The 12,815-nt window shown below is 40.3% G+C and overlaps 2 protein-coding genes across 2 annotated transcripts; one reads left to right on the top strand and one right to left on the bottom strand.

Annotated features, from left to right (window-relative positions):
• Positions 1-35: 35 nt before the first annotated feature.
• Positions 36-6,310, bottom strand: LOC106920583 (AN1-type zinc finger protein 5-like). Its single transcript, XM_014991693.2, has 6 exons — positions 6,053-6,310; positions 3,584-3,770; positions 3,331-3,472; positions 2,497-2,600; positions 2,233-2,361; positions 36-1,007 (listed from the first exon to the last, which is right to left on the bottom strand). The coding sequence occupies exons 2-6, from the start codon at positions 3,738-3,740 to the stop codon at positions 859-861; spliced, it is 681 nt and encodes a 226-aa protein (XP_014847179.2). The 5' UTR covers positions 3,741-3,770; positions 6,053-6,310; the 3' UTR covers positions 36-858.
• A 1,246-nt stretch (positions 6,311-7,556) lies between these two features.
• ccnb1 (cyclin B1) lies at positions 7,557-11,476 on the top strand. Its single transcript, XM_014991692.2, has 9 exons — positions 7,557-7,699; positions 7,934-8,065; positions 8,758-8,868; positions 8,936-9,124; positions 9,413-9,571; positions 9,657-9,893; positions 9,968-10,108; positions 10,831-10,941; positions 11,020-11,476. The coding sequence occupies exons 1-9, from the start codon at positions 7,679-7,681 to the stop codon at positions 11,122-11,124; spliced, it is 1,206 nt and encodes a 401-aa protein (XP_014847178.2). The 5' UTR covers positions 7,557-7,678; the 3' UTR covers positions 11,125-11,476.
• Positions 11,477-12,815: the final 1,339 nt, after the last annotated feature.

Here is a 12,815-nt window from a genome sequence, read left to right as displayed (position 1 = left end):
TTCTACACCACATTTAACAATGACCAAACATTCCATTTTATGTATTTGTGAACATAATTTATTTACATAATACAATAATGGAAGATTAAACACACACACACACACAGCAGAATATAAATACGATATACAAACTTTTAGAACTAAGAGGGGTTAAAAAAAAGCAGCAAGACCCAAAAACAGACAAAACAAAATTAATGGAAATCGTAAAACTTTCAACCACCAATCAGTTAAATCATCGCTTCCCCACAACGTCACTTCTTAAAGAAAAAAACAAGTGAAAGATGAACCCCTTCCAAAACGAGTCGTACAAACTGCACACACACTAGTGTTCAGGAGAGCTAAGTTAACGGCAACAATCAGTCTTGGACGGTTTGAGGACTCCGTTAGAGCCCAACGCCACAGGAAGTGAAGCACAAAAGTTGGCAAAAATGTCTCCTACAAGGAATCCAAGTTTGGGTTTGTGTCTTGGCAGAAATCCAGACGGTTAAACGAATCTATTTTGCTACTCAAGCCAGCAGAGAGCAAGCGTAGACTGCCCGATAGTCCGGGCTAACGCCGTTACCGGGCAGATTTCAGCCCATTAGTCCGAGTTGGCGTTGTTACCGGGCAGATTTCATCAGAAAAACCGGAGCGGGAAGCCATCAGCAGGATGTTTTTAAAGGGAAGCCACACCTTAATCCGCCTCCTCCTCAGCCAGCATTAAAGCTCCGAACGCCGACGAGAAATCACGAGAAGAAGAAGAAAAATCATGTTAGCATAAAATGTGAGCCGGGTCGGAACCGGAGGGAGAATGAAGGAACAGAAGCTGAGTTCAGGTCTGTGTTCTGAAATCTGTTAAAAGTCCAACAGAGTGGAGACTCATATTCTCTGGATCTTCTCGGCCACCACCATGGGGTTCTCCTTACGGATCTTGGCAGCGGCGTCGGCTTTGTAGTCGTACGGACAGTCGTGTTTGTCGGAGTAGCGGTGGATCCCGCAGAACAGATTCCCACAGCGGCAGCCGAAACCTGGAAGAGACAGACAGGATTTATTACCAGGATATGAGGACGGGATCGGGATTTTAGACAAACATCAGGAAGAAAAAGGAAAAAAATCTGGGGGGAAGGATTTAGACCAGGGGTCCCCAAACTACGGCCCGCCTCCTCATTTGGTCCGGCCCCCTGAACAATACCAGAGAGCATTCAGTGTTTATTTTCATATATATGTGGATTTTTCTTCAACCACCAGGGGGGGCTCTTGAGCAGATATGAAACTTAGTTTCCCTCAATGGAACATATACTAGTCAGTACCAGTCACCTTTTCGCTCACGGTTTTTTTTCCATTTGCATTCTGGGTAAAAATCTATCTACAAACGCGAATATGTCGTCAACCCCCCCCCCCCCGTCAACAAAAGCTTTAAAAGGTTTCTTTCTCGAAAAACTAAGACCGGCCCCCGACCAGAAAAGGGAACCGTTATGTGGCCCTCGCAGGAAAAAGTTTGGGGACCCCTGATTTAGACTCTTATTTACGACTAAAAAAACAAAACTGCTGTTTCACAGAGAATGCTAAACATCTGAATGAACGCATCAGAAGATACTGCCAAGAGATGGAGAGAGAGGGACGGAGAGAGAGAGAGATGAAGAGAGAGAGAGAGATGAAGAGAGAGATGGGGAGGAGAGAGAGAGATGGGGAGAGAGAGAGAGATGGGGAGGGAGAGAGAGATGGGGAGGGAGAGAGAGATGAAGAGAGAGATGGGGAGGAGAGAGAGAGATGGGGAGGAGAGAGAGAGAGAGAGACGGAGCTAAAGAGAGACGACAAACGACGTTGAAGAGAGAAGAAGCTAAAGCTGTAGACAGATGAAAATATTTCATATTTAGCTCCATGGAGGAAGATGACATGCCTGAACCCAAAGTGTTTTAAAGAAAACAGTAAAACCACATCAATGACGTTGATTCTCCCTTAAACTGATACTTTTTGATGCAGAAAATATTTCTGTAGAGTGAAATTTGCACCAACAGCAGCATTTGTTTGTTTTTTGCTCGTGGAAAGAGAAGTAAAAACTCAAAACATGGTTTTAGAAAAACTGCAAGAGTGGAATCACTTAAAGAAATTTGTTTAAAAGCAAAAGATATTTCAAAATATAAACTATATAAAGAAAAAGCTGAAAGTTGATGAATAGCTGAAATCAGGTGAAGCAGAAAAGGCTGAAGAACGTTAAGACAGAATATCAGGAGTAAAACCGTCGTGTCTCACCAGTGAGGCCGACTTTTTTGCGACACATAAAGCAGCGGTTCTTTTTGGGCTTGGTGGGTTCGGAGGGTCCGACTTCTTCACTGCCAGCAGTGGAGGGGAGAGGAACCGAACTGGGCGGCTGATTCACAACTGGAGACAAAAACAGATTTTCAAACAGGTTTATTTTTACAGCACATTCAAAGTGATCTGTATAAATTATTACTGATTTTAATAAAATCAAAAAGCGTGCTCGTTAAAACCAGCTGCTCCGTTTCTGGTACCAACCTGCTTCTGGGTCTTCTAGTTTGCTCCCTGATGCCGGTTTCTCCCGAGACGAGAGCCTCATTTCAGTCATCTGCTGCGTCACCGAGGCGGCGGCCGAACTCCCACTGAGGAGGAGGAGGAGGAGGAAGAGCAACACATCATGAAGTAGAAAATGGTTCCATGTTCTCAGTTTTTCCTCAGACTTTCTCTGTTCATTTTAATCCTCAACTTAATTCAGAAAATGAAGAAAATTAACCAGAATGTTAAAAAAAATCATAATTTATTTATAATATTTAAAAATATATTTTTCCTAAACTTGTTCAGACCAGGAAGAAACTAAATTTCATATCCTAGATTTTTTATTTTAAACTTTATAAAAACAGATTTCTACAGACCCACTGAATACATGAGATTATTATTTTAGGAAATTGACCACAATGTGAAATACATTATGCAGCTCAATTACACAGCTAGATGTGTGAAAACTGTTGTTTCTGTTAAACATGATGATTTTCCACTCAGTTAATAAAAATGACATTTAAAATTAGAATATTACATAAAACCTAGAAAAACAGAAATGTGCGATTGATGAAACATGTTTTATAACTGATTAAAAGGTTATTTTCACAATTTTATCTGAAAAATGAGACTCAACGGGACCCATTATATATTATAATTTAATGAGGAAATTGAGTGGAAGGAAAAACTGCTTGAAAAGAGCAGATAACTTCTTGAGACTACGTAATCAAATCATTGAATAAAAGAAATCTTTTGAGTGTCTTTTTGAGGGGAGTTTCAAAATCAAGTTGTTTGGATACAATTTATTGTGAAAGAGCTTCAACAGGAAGTTCTTACCTGAGGGGATCTGCGGTATCGGAGGCAGCAGCCGCCGCCGCCTCAGCCGCCTCCTCTGCGGCAGCGACGGCGGCAGCTGCAGCGTTGTTCAAAGTGTCCTCTAAACTCTGGATGGCGGACTCCTCGGCTGTGGAGCTGCTGCCTGATGGAGGATCAAGATGGAGGATCAAGATGGAGGAACAAGATGGAGGAACAAGATGGAGTAAAAATGTAAAGCAGGTGAGAGTGAGCAGAGAGAAGCCAAGGTTCTCACCGATCGGGCTCAGAGAGCTGACCCCGCCGTTGTTCTGTCTCGACAGGTGCTCCTTGTGGCAAACGGAGCACATGCCGTTGGTCCTGGGGTTGCCATAGAAACCACAGCCAGTGGCGCACAGCATGGGAACCGGGCTCTGATTGGTCTCCTGAGCCATGGCAAAATGTCCGCCACCGACTGACAGATCCTGGAGATGCAAACAGATTCAAGTCAAAGATAGGAAAAATAATGAGGACAGATGGGTCACCGCACAGGGAAATTACAGGACGATCAGCCGAGAAACAAACATATAGATTTAAACATAAATAGCTATGATAGGGCCTGGATAGAAAAAAAAATACACTACAGTCAAAATACAAATAGTCAAAATAACAAGAATAAAGTCATAAAATTTCAAGAATGAATTTATGTGAGAATAAATAAAAACTGATCATGTTGTTCCAGCCCCCCTGCTGCTCTGTGTTCCGTTTTCGGCAGTCTGTCCTGAGGTATAATATCATAGCTCGTCCTATAAACAGTAACATGTTACCGTCATATTTGGTTGTACCCAAAATTAGGCTGCTAGTATTTGAACCGGCTGTACATCGTGTGCTGTGTGACACCAAGGACACAAACGTCCAGAAACACTGAATATCATAATGTTGTAAAGGCAGGAATCAGCTTACAATGTTTGGTTTCAACTCATTTTCATTCATTCTATCATTTTCAAACAAAAGCTAGCTGGCTGGAAAAGGTAGAAAAACTTTTCCCCTTACTTACAACAAACAAAAATTAACCTATTTATCTAATTTTCTTCTACTTATTTGATAATTTATTTGCAAATTATTTAGAAAGTGACTTAAAGAGTGAATAAATGACTTCACTGACTGTCTAATAGTTTTATAATAATGTAAAAATCAAATACAGAACAAACAATAAATGCACTTAAAACCAAATTATCATCACTAAGCTGGAAAACACTGAAGAAATATGTAAATTAAATATTTCTACATTTAATTGTATGACAATTGTCCCATAATTTTGTATGTTTATTACAATAAAAAAAGCATTTTTGTAATTCTAATTGAAAGATTTTCATGCTTTGCTAGATAAATTTAGTCCATTTGCTAAATTATTCTCATTCATATTTACACTTAACCATAATGTTCATGGTTAAGAGTGAAAAAGTAAAATTTAGAAATAAAACAAATTTTAAAGGGCCTTGTATATGTAAATTTAAAAACTACTTTCATGATTCCAAAGGGAAATTAAATTAATTCACCTTAAATTAAATTTACCTCAGAAATTTGGTTTTTAAAATGACGTGGTTTTAACTTTGAGTCTATAATTCTGGTATCATTTGTAGGTTTGTTATTTTTTTTCTCCCCAAATATATTCAAATCTTTAAAATGTGCTGCTTCAGTCAGAGGCTTCCTCAGGTTCACTGTAATACAGACAACAGGAGATCTTTCTTATTGACAGAAATCAGTATCTACAGCAATTTTTTAAAGAAAATGGTTTAAGTTAAAACATTTAATTTCAGTCACTATCACCAACATGAAGTTGTCTCATTTTGAGCTGTCTCTCCAATTAGACCCAATCAATCTGTGATTTTGATACAAAAATAACTCAAACTAATACCAGCGGCTCAAATCAAATAAAAAGGTCAATTATACAGGTTATTTAACCCCAACACCTGGAGATCATTGAGACAAAAGCCTCTAATGAGGAACTCCATGACCCACTAGCTAGTCTTTTCTAGCTTTAGCGTGGAGAATACCTGATTATATTGCTAAGAAAAATTACAAATTACAACCCCAAAACATTTTGAGTGAAACTGAATTAAATCAGTGACATAATTTGTTGTTTTCATTTGTTTCCTGATCGGTTTCTGGGCCACAGCCGTTTTAAATCTACAAATCCACTGAGTCATGCTAGCAGGCTAATAACCGATGCTAACAGCTTTGCTTTGAAGAAACCCCCTAATAAAACTTATTGGGACAACTGTTTTAACATTAAATTCACGAAAGAAATGTTTATGTTGAATTAAAAGCAATAACTTAAAATTGTACTCCTGCATATATTATTTATTCAAATAAATGGACGGTGCTAGCTTTGTTAGCCACAGTGGTAGCTAATGATCATTTTCTGCTGCTAGCAGATTAACGTTAGCCAAGTTAAAACATGTAAAATACTAAAGTAATCACTTTTATATTAAACCTAGTAAAGGTTGTTGCTGCTAATAAGTTATTTGACCGAAATATGGATTATTCGTAGGAAAAAACTCACAATTAGGAAAGGTAAAGTTTCCGACGACACGTGCTAGCAAACCGTTCTCTAAACTGATTTTTACTTTAACAACTTTCTACATAAGCTTAAATTGTGTTCTCGGGAATTTTCACGCAAGTTGAGTGTATATCTAAAATTATTCTTTATGTGTTTAACGTTTAAAGCAATAGGAGAATATTTAACAGGACGGTTTTAACTTACCCTTTGTGACTGAGGAACGCTGCTTTTCTTAGCCGGTTTAGCGATCACGACCAAATAACCTCACTTATCCTGAAGTTAACTAACCGTCTAACTAACTAGGGCCGTCTAGGTGAGTCTTTTTCCTTTCTTTCCTTCGTTTCGGACGTTCCTCACCTTGGGAATGGTGGCTAATTTTGTTATCTACGGCCCCTCGGTCTGTAGCGCTGTGTTGGCATCTGTTTTGTTTTACGTGTTGGCGTTCTGCTGATGGCAATTACAGATCTGTTTCGGGATCCGAGTCATTTGGCTGAGATCATTTTAAAGATACGACTCCTTTTTTCAGCCTCCTCACTACAATAAATTATATATTTTTTTGGTGATTTATGACTAAATCGGTATTTCAAATCCGAGACGATGGCTTTGAGCTAGAATGAAACAACTGTATCACTGAGCCAAAGTCTTCCCATGAATATAAACATAGAAAATGTAGGAGAAAGAAAATCAGAATAATTGAATTGAAAATTTGGGTCCAATACAAAAACACTATTTAATTTTTTAACCTACATGTTTGAATTGCGGATGCTTGGCTTCCTTTTATAATGTTTTCTTTTAGTGTTTGAATGCGTAAAATGGAGCTAGGCTCACATTTGGCCTCTTTGATTTGGACTATACATAAACTATGTTAGGTACAAAATTGTTTAGTCAGTTTTAAATTTTCAGCTCGCTTTAAATTTTATTCTGATGGAAGAAATAGTTCATATAAATTAATTGGCATTTCCAACCGGATCGTCCACGACCGACACATCTCCACTGCCTTTGCATCTTTTCTACTTCCGGTAGTTGACGTCACGGAAATTGTGATCCTGCGATTGGATGGCGGCCACCAAAGATTTCAACACCTTGCGAAACAGCAAAGCTGCTTTTCTGGGCTGCAGTTTCATGTTGCTGAGTATTAAAGGAGGGAATGTTCACCAGCCGAAACAGTGTTGTTGTTTGTTGATCCTAGAAAACATGTTGTGAAGGACATACTGCCAGTTTTTATTGTTGCAAACCCAAACACTGGGAAATGAATGCATCTATCTATCTATCTATCTATCTATCTATCTATCTATCTATCTATCTATCTATCTATCTATCTATCTATCTATCTATCTATCTATCTATCTATCTATCTAGATAGATAGATAGATAGATAGATAGATAGATAGATAGATAGATAGATAGATAGATAGATAGATAAAGCTTTTATGTCTGATACGACTTTTTTCTGCTTACAACCAGTGACAATCGTCGTAGTAAGGTACAGTAAAATAATAAACAGTTGTTTTACAAAAAGAATTTAAAAAATAGAAGGGAAAAAAAGGGTACAGGAGTTCCCGTATAATATTATGATAATAATGTACCATTTTTGGCAGCTCTGTAACAGGAAAAGGAAATACGCTTTGTTGTCACGTCACCACCGGTTGTCCAGGGAACGCATTTAAAGCAGCTGCGCTCGACCAACCAGAGTCGCGGATGAGCCAGCGCGCAGCCAATCAGCTTTCAAGGAGCGAGGATTTAAACCAACACTACAGCATTTATAACCAAACCAGATTCTCCCTTCATTACGACTCTTCGCTTGTTTGCTGAAGCCACGCACATTTCAGAATGGCTCTGCGAGTGACCAGAGTGAGTATTTATGCATTTTTATTATTTTTTTACAGTAGTTTGGAACATATTTAGTTACTTCTGGCTGATATTTAAATGTGAAATGCGGTATTTTATATATTTTATTGCTACATGGGGTTTCCCTTTATGCATCAAGCAATCATAGCTCCATGTTTAAAGCTATTGATCGTACTTTAGAGCAACATTACGAGGCTTTCTGCATTTCTTAGAATAATTTTCTCCTCTTTTCTGCAGAATCGCCTGGCTTCCTCCAGGACCGAGCTCGGAGGGGTGAAGGCCTGCTCGGTGGCTGGGCCCGGGCTGAAGCCTCGGGCTGCGCTGGGTGAGATCGGAAACATCGCAGCTAACAAAGAGAACCCACAAAAGGTGAAACTCCTCGTAAATCCTCTTTATTTGCAATCTTATGGTTGTCATAACACAATTTAAAATGACTCGAACTCTGTATTTTCAGTGCAGTGTGTTTGCTAGCATTCAGCGAGGGGGCGCTACTAATCTGATTGCACTATAAATGGTTTTTCATCAACCAGGCAGCAAATGTGTTGTATTAAGTAGTACTGAAATGGCAAAAGAAACAATTTGGCCCATTACGCTCACAAATGGCCCTCTTCTTGAACACAAACTCCTCTTAAGCTCGTTTTGGATAAAAGTCTTATGCGGGTCGTCGATTGTTGTATGGCAAGCCACCTTCTCATAAAATGGCTGGGCTTGTGAAAATGGAGCCACATGCTCAGTTTTTCAAACGTAAACAATTTTAGCCTTAGAATGGAATTTGTTTTGCTCATTTTAAATCTGAACAAGTCCACATAGAATGAAACGACTGGAAGTTTTTCAATTTGTACTTATTTGCAATGCTAAATGTAATTTTTCGTGAGCATCAGACTTATTGCATATAAACCAGATTTTACATTTGGATTTGCTTTTTTTTCTTCTACACTTATGCTGGATTTGATTCATAATGAGGGCAGTAACTGGAATAAAGTTTTGTATAATGCATGGGGCTCTGGTTTTTGAGGTGGCTCAGTTTCTCTATTCAGACTAACTTTCAATTTGTTCTTCAGAACATCAAGACTGATGTGGTAAAGAAGACAAAAGTCACAGAAAAAGCTGAAAAGACCAAGCAGCCAAAGCAAAATGCCGTCATTGCCGTTGAGCCCGTCCCTGAAGTCCAGGTGAGTTGATCACATGTTGGTGGTGGTGAAACCTCAACTTGTCTGTTTATAAACGACTGTTTTTCAGGTTCAGCCTGAGCCAGCGTCTCCCACCCCGATGGAGACCTCTGGCTGTGAGCCCGCTGACCTCTGCCAGGCCTTCTCGGATGTTATCCTGGACACCGCCATCAGGGATGTCGATGCGGACGACTACGACAACCCCATGCTCTGCAGCGAGTACGTAAAGGACATCTACAAGTACCTCCGGCAGCTTGAGGTGAGCAACAAAATGAGTTGACCTCTAACCTGGGGAGATGATCAGGGTGTACTTCTGTAAATTAAGAGTGCAGTGCTACAGAAACTGTTCTAAACATGCTGGGTCAGTTGGTGGCGCTGTATCAGCAGCAGAACACCAAAGTGTTGCCAGATTGGTTGGTTTCCACCCAATTGGGCTATTAAGTTATCTGACAGACAAATTGATGTAGCTAAATGACAAAGTTTTGTGCAGCAGCTAAAATGGGCTCCATGTGGATGGTGAATCATGGTTCATAATTTCTGGTTCCAGGTTGAGCAGAATGTCAAACCCAACTACTTGCAAGGTCAGGAGGTCACCAGTAACATGAGGGCCATCCTCATTGACTGGCTGGTTCAGGTCAATCTAAAGTTCCGGCTCCTGCAGGAGACGATGTACATGACCGTCGGGATCATTGACCGCTTTCTTCAGGTAACTACTACAACCGCACATCTATCGATTTTTACTTTGTTTTTTGTTTTTTTTTTTGGGCTAATTGTGTTGGATGCACCAACAGGACCACCCAGTCCCCAAGAAGCAACTCCAGCTGGTAGGTGTGACTGCCATGTTCCTCGCCTCAAAGTACGAGGAGATGTACCCGCCGGAGATCTCCGACTTCGCCTACGTGACCGATCGGGCCTACACCACCGCCCAGATCCGCGACATGGAGATGACCATCCTGCGGGTGCTGAAGTTCCAGCTCGGACGACCTTTGCCCCTCCAGTTCCTCAGACGGGCCTCAAAGATCTACGAGGTGGGTTGGCGGTTCTACGACCCCACTGATGCAGACGGTGTACAGTTGTTGAGCAGCTTTGGTTTGTGCCGCAGGTAACCGCAGAGCAGCACACGTTGGCCAAATACCTGCTGGAGCTCACCATGGTCGACTACGAGATGATTCACTTCCCGCCGTCTATGGTGGCCAGCGCTGCTCTGGCACTCGCACTAAAGATCCTGGATGCAGGAGAGTGGGTAGGTATCAACTCATCTAAACTAGGCCTGGGTGATGCAACCCAAACCACTTGCTTTCTCAAGATGGCTGCCATTTTAGAGCCAACTAATTTGCATAAAATGTTACCAGTTTTCATGAATTGAATGAGCTTCATTTAAGATTTGATTACACATGGCTGCCAGTTTAAAAAAGGCACCAGAAAAGACTTCAATGGCTGGGATATGTGAAAGCTATGATTTGACACAGCACTTGTCTAATTGGCAATTTTTAATGCAAGTATTAATTTTCCATGAAAAGGCAAAAATGATCAGGAAATGTGACTTGTATGGGTTTTATGTGTTAATCTATGATAAATATTGGCAACTTTAATGCAGTAATTTTCCTTGTTGGCAACTCTTTTGTTTTCAACCAAATGCCTGGCAACGTGAGCCACTGTGAAATTGTGCTGAAGTACTCAATCTTTAAACCCTCCAGCCTGATGCAGAAGATTAGCTGTAAAACTTGAACAACATGTTAAGCATTTTGTAAAATTATACTCAAGTATAATTTGTAATTATGATTAAAAATGGGAAAACTGTAGCTTTCCTATCAGAGTTGACTTGAATTCAAAGTCCAAATGGAGGCTGTAAAACAAGATGGCTGCCTTGGCCCAAGTGTGCACTGGTGGGAAAAAATCCAGATTTTCCAAAAACAAATCGTCTCGTCTAAATCTTGGTGGTTAACTCTACTCTCCTCCCTTCAGGATGTCACTCTGCAGCACTACATGAACTACACGGCAGAGAGTTTGCTTCCTGTTATGGCCCACATTGCCAAAAATGTCGTGAAGGTGACCGACGGTCTGACAAAACACATGGTAAGTCTTTCTCTCAACCAATTATGACTCTCAACCTTTTAAAACCACCTTAACGGCCCGATGTCTACTGTCTCACAGGCCGTCAAAGGTAAATACTCCACCTCAAAGCAGATGCGGATCGCCAACATCCCCCAGCTCAAGTCTGCAGTGGTGAAGGATCTAGCGAAGCAGGCTGCTCAGTGACCAAACTTCCATCGGCACAGTGTGCTGACTTGTACAGTGTAATCTTTTAAAGACTCTTAATGCAGGTGGACAGTTGGCGTCCAAACAATCTTGCTCTGTTCTTCTATACTGAAGTTGTGTAATCAGTCCGTTAGTTGACCGTACACTATCTACATCATGATTGCACAGTTTAAGCTAACTGAAGTCTTGAACCAACCTCTGCAGACGAGGATCACTGCACCACTTCAAGATGGCCGGTTACGTAAATGTTCAGTGGAGTTTATCGGGAGGGATTTTTTGTGATGTGTACAGCAATGCTTTTAAATGACATGCCTTGTATTTTTAAACTTCTATTAAATGGTTTTGACCAGAACTTGGTGTTATGAGTTTAAATTGCCACTAGAGGGAGCTGGAAGACCAGATTTTAGTTGTTTGCAGGTGGAAATGAAATCTTTAATGGATGCATAAAACTAGTTGCTTGGTATGAGGAAAAACTTGTAATTATCACATGTGGACTACCTTAATCTAAGTTTTACCATCCTAAACTGAACTTGTGCTGAAATGGTTCCAAAGAGGCAAAGCCACACTTATCTATCGTCGTTTAACTTGACACCATTTGTTCACAGTATCTCAGCTTGGATTTTCTTTTCAGCTCATTTAAAACCAAGACAAATCCTAAAAGGGCATTTTAAATGCTTATTCAGCATTTAGAGTAGAAAACTAGGGCTGTGACTCTCTGGACCTCTGAAAATGGCTTATCTGCCTGAACAAACTACATATTCAAATGAGGATTTTTATGGCATAACACTGAAGCATTTAACTCCCAGGGCTTGAAACACCAAGTCAAAACTACCTTTATACCTTAAGTTGTGATGGCAGGAGCAAAGCTGTACAAGCTTAGGCAGGTAAACGCAATATTGCTTTAAAGAGACTGAGATCCACTGTTTGACACATTTTCTTCACTTATTTTAAATTGTTACAGATGTAATGCAGTCCCTTGTTTCTATGGTAACCAAGCCAAACACCTGTTTAGAAGCTACCTAGACATAAATCCACTGAAGCATCTGTTCTACCTAAACCTTTAGTATGCAGGTCTGCTTACCAGCGTAGCAGGTAAAGACTGACTCATCAGGTATTTAAGACTAGATTGTTTTGGTGTACATTTACTGCACAAAACTAATAAATGAAAAGACATTCAGGATTCTTAAGACATGAGTGCAACTTCCTCCTTCACAAAATATAAACAAAAACGGTTGATTTCTCTGGTCTTTGGCTAAAGACTACAATGCATTTCTCCCACTATTGCTAGCTATAGCGTGTTTCTCTTACATTTACCCAGAATGCCCTGTGTCGTAGTCCGCTTCCTGCTTTCTGAGTGGCATCTTGTCTAAAAACTTCAGTCTCGGTTGAAGTAAACTGGTGCGGTTTGAATGAGTATGTAACCAGAGACTGCGCCAAAACCAGGAAGTGGACTACAGCACAGGGGATTCTGGGTAAATACAACTAAAACAAACGTTATAGCTAGCGCTAGCGGGAGAAATCCTACAACCTCAAAAATCTGAGCCTACTCCATCTTTATTTACATTTAGTGAAGGATGTTGTGCTCAGCGTCTTCTTTGGAGGTTTTCATGTAGTTTCCTTTAGTGGTTCTTGGTGCAGCGCCCCCACAGGTGGGGAAAGGAACAGCTTTTTCAAATTGGTTTATTTGACTC

Source organism: Poecilia mexicana, unplaced genomic scaffold (genome assembly GCF_051168715.1).
Source record: "Poecilia mexicana isolate PSO_F unplaced genomic scaffold, ASM5116871v1 scaffold_12, whole genome shotgun sequence".
NCBI classification, from domain to species: domain Eukaryota; kingdom Metazoa; phylum Chordata; class Actinopteri; order Cyprinodontiformes; family Poeciliidae; genus Poecilia; species Poecilia mexicana.
Note: the sequence above shows the minus strand (reverse complement) of the source record. Positions and strands in the feature narration are given on the sequence as shown.